The 13517-nt window shown below is 61.2% G+C and overlaps 3 protein-coding genes and 1 long non-coding RNA gene across 10 annotated transcripts; 3 read left to right on the forward strand and 1 right to left on the reverse strand.

Moving 5' to 3' along the window:
- The first annotated feature begins 119 nt into the window (after positions 1–119).
- On the forward strand, positions 120–5728 carry MAZ (MYC associated zinc finger protein). Of its 6 annotated transcripts, XM_073792129.1 has the most exons (7): positions 120–237; positions 864–950; positions 1034–1890; positions 2300–2363; positions 2639–2810; positions 4159–4306; positions 5589–5728. In XM_073792129.1, exons 1-7 carry the CDS (start codon positions 202–204, stop codon positions 5650–5652), a joined length of 1428 nt encoding a protein of 475 aa, XP_073648230.1. In that variant the 5' UTR covers positions 120–201; the 3' UTR covers positions 5653–5728. The 6 variants fall into 6 exon arrangements, with proteins under 6 accessions (XP_073648230.1, XP_033697178.1, XP_033697179.1 ...); XM_033841287.2 differs by lacking the exon at positions 5589–5728 and having other exon boundaries at positions 124–237; positions 4159–5257; XM_073792128.1 differs by lacking the exon at positions 120–237 and having other exon boundaries at positions 453–950.
- Positions 4485–5683, reverse strand: LOC141276472 (uncharacterized). The gene is made up of 2 exons (XR_012326057.1): positions 5617–5683; positions 4485–5515 (listed from the first exon to the last, which is right to left on the reverse strand). It is a non-coding gene; the product is annotated as an uncharacterized lncRNA (long non-coding RNA).
- A 676-nt stretch (positions 5729–6404) lies between the features above and the next one.
- Positions 6405–8847, forward strand: PRRT2 (proline rich transmembrane protein 2). Of its 2 annotated transcripts, XM_033841289.2 has the most exons (3): positions 6405–6502; positions 7188–8137; positions 8494–8847. In XM_033841289.2, exons 2-3 carry the CDS (start codon positions 7253–7255, stop codon positions 8686–8688), a joined length of 1080 nt encoding a protein of 359 aa, XP_033697180.2. In that variant the 5' UTR covers positions 6405–6502; positions 7188–7252; the 3' UTR covers positions 8689–8847. The 2 variants fall into 2 exon arrangements, with proteins under 2 accessions (XP_033697180.2, XP_073648231.1); XM_073792130.1 differs by having other exon boundaries at positions 6407–6502; positions 7188–8704.
- A 1437-nt stretch (positions 8848–10284) lies between these two features.
- Positions 10285–13395, forward strand: PAGR1 (PAXIP1 associated glutamate rich protein 1). The gene is made up of 3 exons (XM_004323010.4): positions 10285–11135; positions 11336–11418; positions 12963–13395. Exons 1-3 carry the CDS (start codon positions 10654–10656, stop codon positions 13160–13162), a joined length of 765 nt encoding a protein of 254 aa, XP_004323058.1. The 5' UTR covers positions 10285–10653; the 3' UTR covers positions 13163–13395.
- Positions 13396–13517: the final 122 nt, after the last annotated feature.

Consider the following 13517-nt stretch of genomic DNA (forward strand, 5'->3'; position numbering starts at 1 on the left):
GTGTCCTCGCGCCCCCCGCCCTCCCTCCCTCCCCGCGCGCAGTGTGCTCCGCTCCCCCCCACCCTCCTCCTCCTCCTCCTCCCCCCCTCCCGCCCGCCCCGCGCGCCTCCTCCCCGGGTTCCCCCTCCCCCACTGCCGCCTCCTCCTCCTCCTCCTCCCGCCCCAGGGTGAGCGCGAGCCACCTCCCTCCCTCCCTCCGCCATGGATCCAGGCAACTGGAGCAGCTTCATCTTCCAGGTAACAACCCCCTCCCCCGCCCCACCCCCCCCCTTCCCACACCCCCTCCCGCCCCGCCCTCCCTCCCGTCCCACCCCCCCTCCGCGCGCCCGGTGCGCGCGCAGCTGTCCCCCTCCCTCCCCCGCGCCCTCCCCCGCCCTCCCCGAGGCGCCGGCTGGGCGCGCGCGCGGCGGGGGCCGAGGCTGCTCCCTCGCTCCCCCCACCCCGCCCCGCCAGGCTCCAACCGCCGCCGCCGCCGCCGCCGCCCGGGCCCCCGCCCCCGGCCCCCGGCCCCGCGGGGCCTCCCGCCCCCACCCAGGGGGCGTCGCCGCCGCCGTCTCCGCCGCGCTCCGCGGCCCGCCAGGCGCCCTCCTTCCCTCCCTCCCGCCGGCCGGGGTGCGCGGGCGGCGGGGCGGCCCGCGGGCCATGCGTTCGGCGCGGCCCAGCCCGGCCGGCCGGGGGCGGTGCCCCGAGCCCGGGCCCCGCGCGGCCCGCGCCCCCGGCCCCCGCTGAGCCCCGGGGGCCCCGCCGTGGCCGAGGCCATGTTCCCCGTGTTCCCTTGCACGCTGCTGGCCCCCCCCTTCCCCGTGCTGGGCCTGGACTCCCGGGGGGTGGGCGGCCTCATGAACTCCTTCCCGCCACCTCAGGGTCACGCCCAGAACCCCCTGCAGGTCGGGGCTGAGCTCCAGTCCCGCTTCTTTGCCTCCCAGGGCTGCGCCCAGAGTCCATTCCAGGTGAGTAGGGGCCGGCCGTGGCGGGCCGGGCTGGGAGGGCGCCGACCCGCGGCCGCGGCCCACACGGCGCCTTGTTTTCGCAGGCCGCGCCGGCGCCCCCACCCACGCCCCAGGCCCCGGCGGCCGAGCCCCTCCAGGTGGACTTGCTCCCGGTTCTTGCCGCCGCCCAGGAGTCCGCCGCCGCCGCAGCCGCGGCCGCCGCCGCTGCCGCCGCCGCCGCCGTTGCTGCTGCGCCCCCGGCCCCGGCCACCGCCTCCACTGTGGACACAGCGGCTCTGAAGCAGCCCCCGGCGCCCCCTCCGCCGCCCCCTCCGGTGTCGGCGCCCGCCGCTGAGGCCGCGCCCCCTGTCTCTGCCGCCACCATCGCCGCAGCCGCGGCCACCGCCGTCGTTGCCCCAACCTCGACGGTCGCCGTGGCCCCGGTCGCATCTGCCTTGGAGAAGAAGACAAAGAGCAAGGGGCCCTACATCTGTGCCCTGTGCGCCAAGGAGTTCAAGAACGGCTACAACCTCCGGAGGCACGAGGCCATCCACACGGGAGCCAAAGCCGGCCGGGTCCCTTCGGGTGCTATGAAGATGCCCACCATGGTGCCCCTGAGCCTCCTGAGCGTGCCCCAGCTGAGCGGAGCCGGCGGGGGAGGGGGAGAAGCGGGTGCCGGCGGCGGAGCGGCCGCAGTGGCCGCCGGTGGCGTGGTGACCACGACCGCCTCGGGAAAGCGCATCCGGAAGAACCACGCCTGCGAGATGTGCGGCAAGGCTTTCCGCGACGTCTACCACCTGAACCGACACAAGCTGTCGCACTCGGACGAGAAGCCCTACCAGTGCCCGGTGTGCCAGCAGCGCTTCAAGCGCAAGGACCGCATGAGCTACCACGTGCGCTCACATGACGGCGCTGTGCACAAGCCCTACAACTGCTCCCACTGTGGCAAGAGCTTCTCCCGGTGTGCACGGGGCTTCGGCCGCCCACTAGGCGGGTGGGGAGGGAGGGACGGTCGGCGATGGAGGTGGCCTGGCCTTGGCTGGTGGGGAGGGAGGGAGGGAGGTTTCTGAGAATGGGGACAGGGAGCCACTCCCAGGGAGGAGGGCGGACAGCCTCTCCTGGTTACCAGGGAGCAGGGGGTGGTGCTTAGCAAAGGAGGTGGGTTCTTGGGTTGTAGGACAGCCTCAAGTGGGAGGAGGCCGAGGCAGCCCTGCACCAGAAGAGGGATTTCCTGCCTTACCAGGATTCTGAAACCCCGGGTTTGGGAGAAAATGTAGGGACCCAGGGAAAGGCCTGCTGTACAGTGTTAGGCAGACTCGGGGACACCTCCACACTCCAGGGCCCTAACCCCAACCCCAACATATCCCCAGGCCGGATCACCTCAACAGTCACGTCAGACAAGTGCACTCAACAGAACGGCCCTTCAAATGTGAGGTAGGAAGCCCGCCTCCTCCTGTCCTGGTTTTCATGATTTTGATCCTCATTGTAGTTGTCTGAGTTCAGCCTCTCAGACCCCCTTTTTCTCTCTCTTCTTTTTGCTTTTTCACTCCATTTTTTCATCCCTTCTTCAAGGCCTCATCATCTCACTTCCATTTCCTACAGATCAAAGATCCCCAAGGCTCTGATTCCTTTAACCTCTTGCCCCTCTCTTCCTACTCCCCGAAGCTTTAACTCTCCTGACACCCCCCACGCCCCTCCCCCCTCCCCAGAAATGTGAGGCAGCTTTTGCTACGAAGGATCGGCTGCGGGCCCACACAGTACGACACGAGGAGAAGGTGCCATGTCATGTGTGTGGCAAGATGTTGAGCTCGGCTTATATTTCGGACCACATGAAGGTGCACAGCCAGGGCCCTCACCATGTCTGTGAGCTCTGCAACAAAGGTACACGCTGAGAGGTGCCGGGGGTGGGGTGGGGGACAAAGGGTGGGGACAAAACCAGAGGCCCTTCCACAGATGTGGGTTAAAGGTGCTGTAGCCAAGAGCTCGTGGCATCTAGAGCCCTTTCGAAAGCAAATGAAGCAACATTGGGATGACTAAACATCATCACTAAGTTCGAAGAGGTCATGGCTTGAGGAAATGATCTACCAGAAAGAGTTCACCTCTGGGTGTGTGTGGGGAGATGGGAGGGGGACACAACTGCTTTGGGGAAGGAGTGGTCAAGAGAGCCAGTTCCCAAGGGTCAGAAGGCAAGGTTTCAGCTGTGCAGCCACAAGTTCTTGTCTTCAGCTCCTGGGGCAGGTGGAGTACAATGGCAGGGATTTAACAAGTACTCGCCCTGCCTCAGTAGTAGAGAAAGCTGCTTTTAAACAAATTCACTTCTTCACTGAGTAACCGGTCTGAGACTACATGGGGCACTGGAGGGAGGGGACACAGCCGTCTCTGCTGAGGGTCAACTCTTCAAGTGGCTAGGAATCAGTGTCCGGTCACCCCAGGAGAGATCCCCCAGCCACAGAGGATGGGTTCTGTGGATACCAAGGCCCAAAAGCCAACACCACTCAACCAGTTCTCAAGCTCAGGGAGGAGCTATGCCCCACCAGCCCCAGCAGAGTAGTTGGCCCCAGGCTACCAAGGATATGGTGGGAGGAGGACAGGGCCATCTGAGGAGGGTGTCCCCAGCCTAGGAGAACAACCCCGTCTCTGGGGTCTCCGCCTGGCTGACCCCCACCCCCCCATCCCAATCCACCCCCCCCCCATAGGCTTCACCACGGCAGCATACCTGCGCATCCACGCGGTGAAGGACCATGGGCTCCAGGCCCCGCGGGCTGACCGCATCCTGTGCAAGCTGTGCAGCGTGCACTGCAAGACCCCTGCCCAGCTGGCCGGCCACATGCAGACCCATCTGGGGGGGGCCGCCCCCCCTGTCCCGGGAGACGCCCCCCAGCCACAGCCCACCTGCTGAGGGGGACCCCCGCACCCACCAGGCAAGGCGTGGGGCATGGCTGGGGGGGGTGGGATGGGGCGTGTGGGACGAGGGGGCTCAAAGGGCCCAATAGGGGATCTTAGGAAGGCCAGGGATGCCCACCTATCACCCAAGTTAGGGAGACTTCTGGGGACAGGGAGGGCCTTTCAGGAGAACTGGGTAAGGATGCGGGCCAAAATCTCTGGGGACCAAACAGGAAGTGAGCAACGGCTGTGTCCCACGGGAGGCTGTCTGGGAAAGAGTCTGGGGCAAGGGGCAAGATTCTTGACATTCAGATTGCACTGTGATTTGGTGTTTCTCACCTTACAGGTACAGGTGAGGTCTGTCCAATGGCGGCAGCGGCGGCGGCGGCAGCGGCGGCGGCGGCGGCAGTGGCAGCCCCTCCCACAGCTGTGGGCTCCCTCTCGGGGGCCGAGGGGGTGCCTGTGAGCTCTCAGCCACTTCCCTCCCAGCCCTGGTGAGCTCCAAGTTGGTGGGGGGGAGAGGGGAGAATGGAGGAAAGTCCCTTGGTACCATCTCCTCTTCCCCTCTCTCTTCCCACCAATTCCTCACTATTTCCCCCATCAACCAAGGAGCCTCCAGAAGGAAAGGAGGAAGAAGTGTTTTTCTTAGGGGAATTCGCTAGGTTTTAATGATTTGTTTCTCCTGCTCCTCTCTTTTCCCTATCAGCCCTGACCCCACACACACCTGTCCCCTCGGTTGTGTTGAGGCCCCCTGGACAGTGGGCAGGGGTGGCAGAGGACAGGAGTGGCCACTGCCCTCACCCCCTCTCCTCTCTGTAACCCCCTGCCCTGCCCTTCCAGGGATTTGTGAGCCTTTCCCTCGATGGTCCTTCTTGCTCTCCTCCTTCCAGTGTCCCCCTACTGTTTGCTGCCCCTCCCTGGGGAGTTGGTGCTTTTTTTTTTTTTTTTTCCAGGGGGAGGGAGGAGAGGAAGGAGGGAAATCAAAGATTCTGTCCCAGAGAGGGGGAAAGGTGAGATTTGAGGAGGGGCAGAAACAGGGAAGGCAGAGGTTATACTTTCATAAGGTGGGGTGGTTTGGGGTCAGGCCCTAAACATCATCCTGCTTGAGAATCTGTCAGGGGAAAACAAGTCAAGGGGAGCAAAAGAAGGAGCCACTAGGGCCAGAGGCAGGACAAGAGAGATGGAATCTTAGGGGGCCAGGGTCAATGGGGGGATCCAGGGACTAGAGGTGCTTCCTGGGGGTGGGGGGAATGCAGCCACAGTGTCTCCCCCTTCCCTCTTCCACCCCAGCTCCATCCCTGGCCTTTTCTTTTCATCCCTCCCCCCGCGACAGAAGCTGTGGCCCTGGCCATGTCATCGTGTTCCTGTGTCCCCTGCATGTTCCCCACCCTTCACCCCCTCCTTTTGCGCGGACCCCATTACAATAAATTTTAAATAAAAATCTGTCTCTGACTCAGTGAATGAATTGCTCTCACCAAGCCCCCTGTCCCCACCCCTAAGGGGATTCTTAGGCCTGTTGTCTGTCCCAGTCTTGCTCTGCCCTGTGCAGCTCTGGGGCTCTGGCTCCTTCCTCCCCAGAGGCAGTATCAGTGGCTGCAGTCCAGATTCAGGGTGGGGCTGAGGCTCCGGTGACTGTGGAGAGCACGTTCCAGGACTCCGGAGTCTCTGGGGAATACCCAGTCAGCACAGGCCCAGAATAGCCCCTGGAGGTTTGAAGAGGCCTGGGTCAGAAACCCAAACAGTTGTGGGCCATAAATGCTGCTTTCCCCCATCCAGGCCGATTGCCTGCTGCTCAGCCCAATACCTGCACACCCTTCAGGCCCTGGGAGTTGATGGATGATGTAGCTGCGAAAAGACTGGGCAACTCTGAGCCCTGAGACGGGGAACAATGAGGTTGAGAATAAAAACTGCACTTTTCCCCACTTGTTCTCTTCATTCTTGGTGTGGTCCAACCTGCTCTTACTCTGCCGCAGCCCCCTCCTGCTGTTCCAGACTGCCTTGCAGCCTCTACCCTGCCCCCTGCAATTCCCTTCCCAGTCCTTGCTCTGACCCTTACAAGGACCTTTTCTTGAGCCTTCCAGTACCCATTTCTGCTGCTGCTTCCTTGGGGGTAGAGGGACTTCCTGTTCGGCAGGCTCCCTTTTCTTGAAACCCCACCCCGGTCATCCTCTGCAGCCTCCCCAAGTCTTGCCTCATCTCCTCTTTCTGCTTGTAGGGGTGCCTCCACCTGGTCCTGCCTGTCCCACTGGTCCTGTCTCCTCGCAGACCCCTCTCCGTTTCCCCCAACCCCCTGCCTCTGCCAGGACCCCCGGTGACCGTTGGCGGGAGGGGGCTGGGGCATGGGAAGGCGGCACCCCCAGGTGGCGCGCGGGGGAAGGGCCAGGGAGCAGCGCGAGTGGTCCCCCGGCCGGTTGCCCAGGTAACGCGGGGCCTGGCACGCGTGGCTCCCTCCGGCTGGCCGAGAGGGGCGGGAGGCGTGCAAGGGGCGGGGGCGGTGCGCGGCAGCGGAGCGTAGGGGAGGGGACCTGAGAGGAGGGGAGGAGGGGATGAGCAGAGGGGAGGGGAGACCCGCCGCCTCCCTCCCTCGCTCACTGACTTGCTCCCTCCCGGGCTGCGGCTGCTGCAACCGCGGCGGTGGCGGTGGCGGCGGCGGCGGCAGCAGCGGGAGCAGTTTGGAGGCCGGCGTCGAGGTGAGACGGGAATGGACTGAGGCTGCGGGTAGGAGTGGACGGACAGACAGCGGACGCCGGGAGGGCTGTACGGGAATTCGGGCGCCTGGCGGACTGGCTGGTGGTGCTGGGCGCACCACGCCAATGGGAGGAAGCGGCGCCGGTCCCCCGGGGGCGAGGAAGTCCCTGGGAGAGGGGCTGGGAAGGGGCTCAGAGGAGATGCCCAGGTCCCCCAGGGAGGGGCGCGGGCGTCTACGCCCCAAAGGCGCATCAAGCAAACCGCGCTGGGCGCCCAGGGAGGAAGGGAGGATGGATGCAGAGGGAGTGGAATGCGAGTTTCGGGGTTCTCTGCCTAGTCTGCCTATCGGAGTGCATGCGTCTCTGAACAGCTTGTTGATTTTGGGGCGCTGTGGTATCTCCTAGGATCTGAGAGTCTGGATCTTGTTGGGTGGACCCAGGAAGAGACCATGGGGAGGATCCTGTTTACAAAAGGGTTCATCTTCCCAGGGCTCGCTAACCAGAAGACTGAGCAGAGCACTCCTCCCCAGAGATGTCCCACCCCAAAGCAAAGGAAACCCCAACTTTTCTTCCTTTCCCCAGAGGCAGCCCAAGGCTGGCCCTGAGATAGGAGCATTGCCCTCTTGGGCTGCAGTGCTGAGAGCTACCTCTTCCCTCCTCACACTAAGCCTGTCTCCTCCTCTTCCAGGATTTGCTGCTGTCTCTGCTGCTCTATCCTTCCCACAGAGGCCCTCTCCCCTCTCCTATCTCAAGATGGCAGCCAGCAGCTCTGAGGTCTCTGAGATGAAGGGGGTAGAGGAGGGTCCCCAGACCCAGGGAGAAGGGCCTGGCCATTCTGAAGCCGGAACTGGTCCTCCCCAGATCCCAGCTGGGGTCCCAGATGAGCCAGAGACCCTGCAGCCAGGCCTAGACATCACTGGGCCCCCTGTGGACCCAGAGCCCAAGGCTGGGCTGGCTCCAGAAACCACAGAGATCCCAACCGTGGCCCCAGAAACAGCTCAGGCCAGAGACCTCAGCTCAAACCCAGGAGGGGAATCAAAGGCCAACTCCAGCACCGAAGAAACATGCCAAGAGCTAGCATCCAAACCAGAAGTGAGCAAAGAGGCCACTGCAAACCAGGGGTCCAACCTGGAATCCGCAGCCCCACTTGAGCCAGCCTCAGAGCCTGCTCCCCAGCTGGACCCCCAGCCAGCTTCCCAGCCCACCTCCAAGCCAGTCCTTCAGCCGGAGCCCCCTACCCAGGAGGACCCCACCTCTGAGGTCCTGACTGAGAACGTGGGAGAAAAGCAGGAGAATGGGGCAGTGGTTCCCCTGCAGGCTGGTGATGGTGATGGGGAAGAGGGTCCAGTCCTCCAGCCTCACTCACCACCCTCAACAAAAACCCCCCCAGCCAATGGGGCTCCACCCCGTGTGCTACAGCAGCTGGTTGAGGAGGATAGACTAGGAAGGGCTCACAGTGGGCATTCAGGATCTCCCCGAGGTAGCCTGAGCCGCCACCCTAGTTCCCAGCTGGCAGGGTCTGGGGTGGAGGGGGGTGAAGGCACCCAGAAACCTCGGGACTACATCATCCTCGCCATCCTGTCCTGCTTCTGCCCCATGTGGCCTGTCAACATCGTGGCCTTCGCTTATGCCGTCATGGTGAGCCCCAAGGGACCCTGGCCCAGGCCTGCTGTGGCTCCCAGCTTCCTGCCAGTGCTGGGACAGAGCCCCAGGAGTAACCTTGCCTTCCCTCCCCTTTCTGCATGGACCTCACTTCCCAATTACAGGGCCTTTCCTTGCCTCTTCCTAGGATTTCACCTTCTGAGCCCTACCTCTTCAGGTGGGAGGGAAGTTGAGACATTTCACACAGCCTTACTGACCTGTGCCCTCCTCCTGCTGCCTCTCCAATCCTCTTCCTCCCTTAACCACTGCTACCAACTGGCCTGTCTCCTTTGGACGACTCTCACACCTGATCCCGGCTGGGCTGGTGCCCCCACCCCTCACCCTAACCCCAGTCCCGGAACAGCCTGCAGCAGGGGGACGTGGATGGGGCCCAGCGTCTGGGTCGCGTGGCCAAGCTCTTAAGCATCGTGGCGCTGGTAGGGGGGGTCCTCATCATCATCGCCTCCTGCGTCATCAACTTAGGCGGTGAGTGGGGGTCTGGGACAGGCCGGGAGGAATGGAAGGGTTGGCAAGGGCAGCTTTACTAACCCCTGCCCCTGATCTCTCCTGTCTGTCCTCCCTACTTCTTTGTCTCTCCTTGTCTCCCCTCCCCCCCCCCCAACTGTCTCTGTCTGTCCCTCCCTCTCCTCTCCCACAGTGTATAAGTGAGGGGCTCTGCCCTGCATTCCGAGACTTTTTTTCCTGTTGGGAGCTGCCTTGGGCCCATCCTCCCCTGCGGGGAGCCCAATCCATGGCCCAGGCCCGCACCCATAGGGACCAAGGGAGCCTGAGCGGCCTTGTTTACAGCTTCTTTCCTGCTCCTGCATCCTGCCAGGCTCCTCTGCCAACCGTAGGCCTCCCTTCTCCCTGCACTGTTTCCAACTTCCCTGCACTCCTGCCTGCATCCCCTCCAGCCTCTTGGCTTCCCTATCCCTGCACTTCTGGAAACCTCCTTGCACTTCTGGAAACCTCCCTGAACATCTCCCAAACTCTCTTTGCTCTCAGCCTCCCAGCATCTCTCCCCACCTTCCTGCACCACAACCTCCCGAGAATTTCCTGCACCTCAACCCTGGTCTCCCTTTCCCAACTTTCATTGTCTCAGCATCCTCCCTCATTCCTTTCTTCCTTCTCTCCTTATTCATCTCCCTTTCCCTCTCCACATCCTCCACCCCCTTCCTCTTCCTGCCTCCTCATCGCCCCTCAGCATCCTCCCCTCCACCCTCCTCCACCGTTCATTCTGCAAAAACTCCAGCACTTAGATCAGGCTGGGGGAGGGGAGCAGTGTCAGGAGAGGGCTCCCTAGCCCGGGCTCCGACTGTTCTCAGCTGGGACCACCCAGGTCCGGACGCCCCCATGGTGCCTCGGGGTCGCAGCGCTGGCAAGACAGGCCTCGTTTGGAGACTTGTGCAGGGGTGGCCAGTACTGTTCCGAACACGCACCTGAGAGAAGGGAGGGGCGCTGCTGTTGACCCTCCCCGGTCAGCCTGAGTTGACCTTCCCCACCTGGGCTTTTTAACCCAGTCAGAGAACTCGTTGGGGCTGGGGTCATTCACGTGCTTTGTAACGAAAGAACCCAAAAAATAGGACCAAAGCTCCCAGCTGCAGGGAGCAAGGGAGGGGCGGAGAGGTCTATGATTATTTTTTAAGAGGACGAGAGAGGTTTGGGGGGCGGGGACAGAACCACAACGCGGTTCCGAGTTGGCGGGGTCTTTTTTCCCCCTAAAAAAAGAAAAGTGTAGGGAAAAAACCTAAAAGTCTAAAAGCAAAACAAAACAAAAGGATACGCCAAACGGATTCTCCCTTTTTGTATGCCGGATGCTGCATGAGTCTGAAACACCAATAAACGGAGACTGCATGAGACTCGCCTCCAGCCTCAGTTGGTCCGTACGTGCGTGCGCCGCTGGGGCCCGAGGTACTGCCTCCTTTCGGGCAGAACCTATTGGGTGGTTTGCGCATGCGCCGCCCAGGTGGCCATCTTTACTATGGGCCGAAGCCTATCATTCCGGAGCGCCTATCTGCGCATGTGCAAGCCTTCCCTTGCTTTCCTCTTCCAAGTAGCTTTGACTGAAACTGAGCCTCCCGCGCGATCTCTGTGCGCCTGCGTAGTGTGACCGTGCGCAGCCCGGGAGGCGGGTCTTAGCTCCTAGGTGCGTATGGCAGCTGAGGTGGCGAAACTTCGAGGTTTGGGGAGAGGGTGCCGGATCCAGGTGTAGAAAGGGGAGGTATCAAGGCGAGAAGAGCGGGTCCGCTCCTCTCCCGCCTGGAAAGTGGTTTCTGCCGGTCCCTGGGAACACCGGAGTATCGGATCTCGATCCGTGGGGGCGGGGTCCTTGGAGGGGACGGAGCGACCCCTCTTGGGAACAGGCGGTCTATTCGCAGGGACTGCTGTTGGAGTCTGATTGGTTAGAGAGACATTCCCTAAACCCCTGGGGAGCCCAACCCTTGGGGTTGGGGGATCCCCAGTTCAGTACTCCTGCATCTCCTATCATCGCAGGGCCCCTTCCCTAGTGACATATGTCCCTTGTCCGGGGCCATGGAGACATTGCAGCCACCACGGCGGCGCCTCTGTCTGAAGAAGGGGAAGTGACCTCCGGCCTCCAGGCTCTGGCCGTGGAGGATACCGGAGGCCCCTCTGCTTCGGCCGATCAAGCCGAGGAAGAGGGGGAAGGAGGCCGGGAGGAGACTGAGCATGAGGGGTCCGGGGCCGAGGAGGTGCAGGGAGAAGCCCCCAGCACTGAGGGGGAAGAGCATGCCAAGGGAGAATCCGAGGACTGGTGCGTGCCCTGCAGCGATGAAGAGGTGGAGCTGCCCGCGGATGGGCAGTCCTGGATGCCACCCCCCTCGGAAATCCAAAGGCTCTATGAACTGCTGGCTGCCCACGGCACTCTGGAGCTACAGGCTGAGATCCTGCCCCGCCGGCCACCCACACCTGAGGCCCAGAGTGAAGAGGAGAGATCCGATGAGGAGCCAGAGACCAAAGAGGAGGAAGAGGAAAAGTGAGGGCACGCCCTTACACCTTGTCCTTGAGGCTGCTTCCCTGATGCCGGGAGGAAGTAGGGAGGGGAGGTGGGACCCAGGAGCATGGGAAGTGGAGGGAGGGAAGAGAGCTGGAGAGGAAGAGCCAGCAGGCTGTGGAGAAGTGGGGGTGTTTGGGGGGAACCACCCTCACCTTTCACTCTCTGTCCCCCTGTCCCAGACCGCACATGCCCACAGAATTTGACTTTGATGATGAGCCAATGACACCAAAGGACTCCCTGATTGACCGGAGACGCACCCCAGGTACAGACAAGAGGGGAGAATTGGGGTGGTGGTGAAGGGCCTCTGCTTCCACTTACTCAGAAAGTGACTCCCTAAAAGATGCCTTTGCTTGGTGCCTTGCTATCTACAGAACTTGTTTCAGGAGAGAGCATGCCCCCAGTTGTGCCATCCTTCCAGCTGTGGTGGTCCCCTATCTTCCGCAGATAATTCCATCATGCTTCCCATTCCTTTGATCTCAGTCCCCCCCAGAAGGCCAAGTCGTTATCATTATTATCTAGATCCACATCCCTACACTACTGTGTACATCTCCTAATCTGACCCAGTTTCCCATCCCGTGTGCCTTCCTAGAATTTACCCTCGGAGCCATTCTCTTTTTGTTTGCTTGTTTTTTTAATAAATTTATTTATTTATTTATTTTTGGCTGCTTTGTGTCTTTGTTGCTGCGCACGGGCTTTCTCTAGTTGTGGCGAGTGGGGGCTACTCTGTTGCGGTGTGCAGGCTTCTCATTGTGGTGGCTTCTCTTGTTGCAGAGCATGGGCTCTAGGCACACGGGCTTCAGTAATTGTGGCACGTGGGCTGTAGAGCATACGCTCAGTAGTTGTGGCACACGGGCTTATATTGCTCCGCGGCATGTGGGATCTTCCCGGACCAGGGCTCGAACCCAGGCAGATTCTTTTTTTTTTTTTTGTGGTACGCGGGCCTCTCACTGTTCCCGTTGCGGAGCCCAGGCTCCGAACACCCAGGCTCAGCGGCCATGGCTCACGGGCCCCGTGGCACGTGGGATCCTCCCGGACCGGGGCTTGAACCCGTGTCCCCTGCATCGGCAGGCGGACTCTCAACCGCTGCGCCACCAGGGAAGCCCGGCAGGCAGATTCTTAACCACTGTGCCACCAGGGAGGTGCCCCCTCGGAGCCAGTGTTGATTTCTCTTTCTTTTACCCCAGCATTCAAGCCAGCAGCAAGTCTTGTTAGCTCTGCCTGCACCCTTATCCAAGCCACCATCTCTCTTGCCTAGATAGTTGTGGTAGCTCCTAACTGGTCTTCCTGTCGCCAGCCTCAGCAGCCAGAGACGGGTTTATGTTTCAAAACATAAATTGTGTCACTTCTCTGTTTTAAATTCTCCAAAGGATTCCATTTCTGGGGGGCGGGGGTGGGGTGGTGTATGAGTGTGTCAGTTGAGAATCCAACCCCGCCCTCCCCCCAGGGCTTCCATGTAAACTAAAAGATCCAAACCCCTTATCGTGGCCTGTAGGTCATATCTTTCCTGTCTCCCCCAGCTCTACATTTCTCATTGAACAGACCTCCCTGTTCTTGCCCTGGGGCTTTTGCACTTGCTCGTCCCCTACCTGGGATGCTTCTCCCCAGTCTTCATATTTCTAGCCCCTTCTCATAATTCAGATCTTCACTGCCCACCCCATCTGAGGCCCCATCCCTAAACCTCAGAACCTCCAGGACAGGCCTGGAAATCTCTGTTTAATGAGCGCCCCAAGTGATTAGTAAGGTCCAGGCAGGTCTGGTGCACACTGCCTCACTCGCTTCCACATTTCTCTCATTCCCCTTCTCCAGGAAGCTCAGCCCGGAGCCAGAAACGGGAAGCGCGCCTGGACAAGGTCCTCTCAGACATGAAGCGACACAAGAAGCTGGAGGAGCAGATCCTTCGTACTGGCAGGGACCTCTTCAGCCTGGACTCAGAGGATGCCAGCCCCACCAGCCCCCCGCTCCGGTCCTCAGGAAGTAGTCTCTTCCCCCGGCAGCGGAAATACTGAGCGCTGCTGCCCTTAGGGTGCAGAGCCTACCTGCTGGGGCCTTGGCCCTTCTTCCCTGACCCAGGCTGCTGGGAAACTTGGGAAGAGGAGAGACACTCCAAGCTCCCAACACAGCACCTTGCCAGAAAGAGGACATACGTGTATGTGTTTATGTTTTGTATTGAACATCTCTTTGGAGACCTGGGCTAAATTTTCTGAATCTAAAATAAAAAATACCAAGTTATCTTCTCTTAGAGGAGGGACTGCAGCTGGAACCGAAACAGCTGTGGAGAGGCAAAATTGTACGCACCCAGATTGGGAAATTAAAGCCAGATGGGGTAGAAGTGAACTCGGTCAGCACCTGCCCCCTGCCTCG

This window comes from Tursiops truncatus, chromosome 15, assembly GCF_011762595.2.
Source record: "Tursiops truncatus isolate mTurTru1 chromosome 15, mTurTru1.mat.Y, whole genome shotgun sequence".
In the NCBI taxonomy this organism is placed as follows: domain Eukaryota; kingdom Metazoa; phylum Chordata; class Mammalia; order Artiodactyla; family Delphinidae; genus Tursiops; species Tursiops truncatus.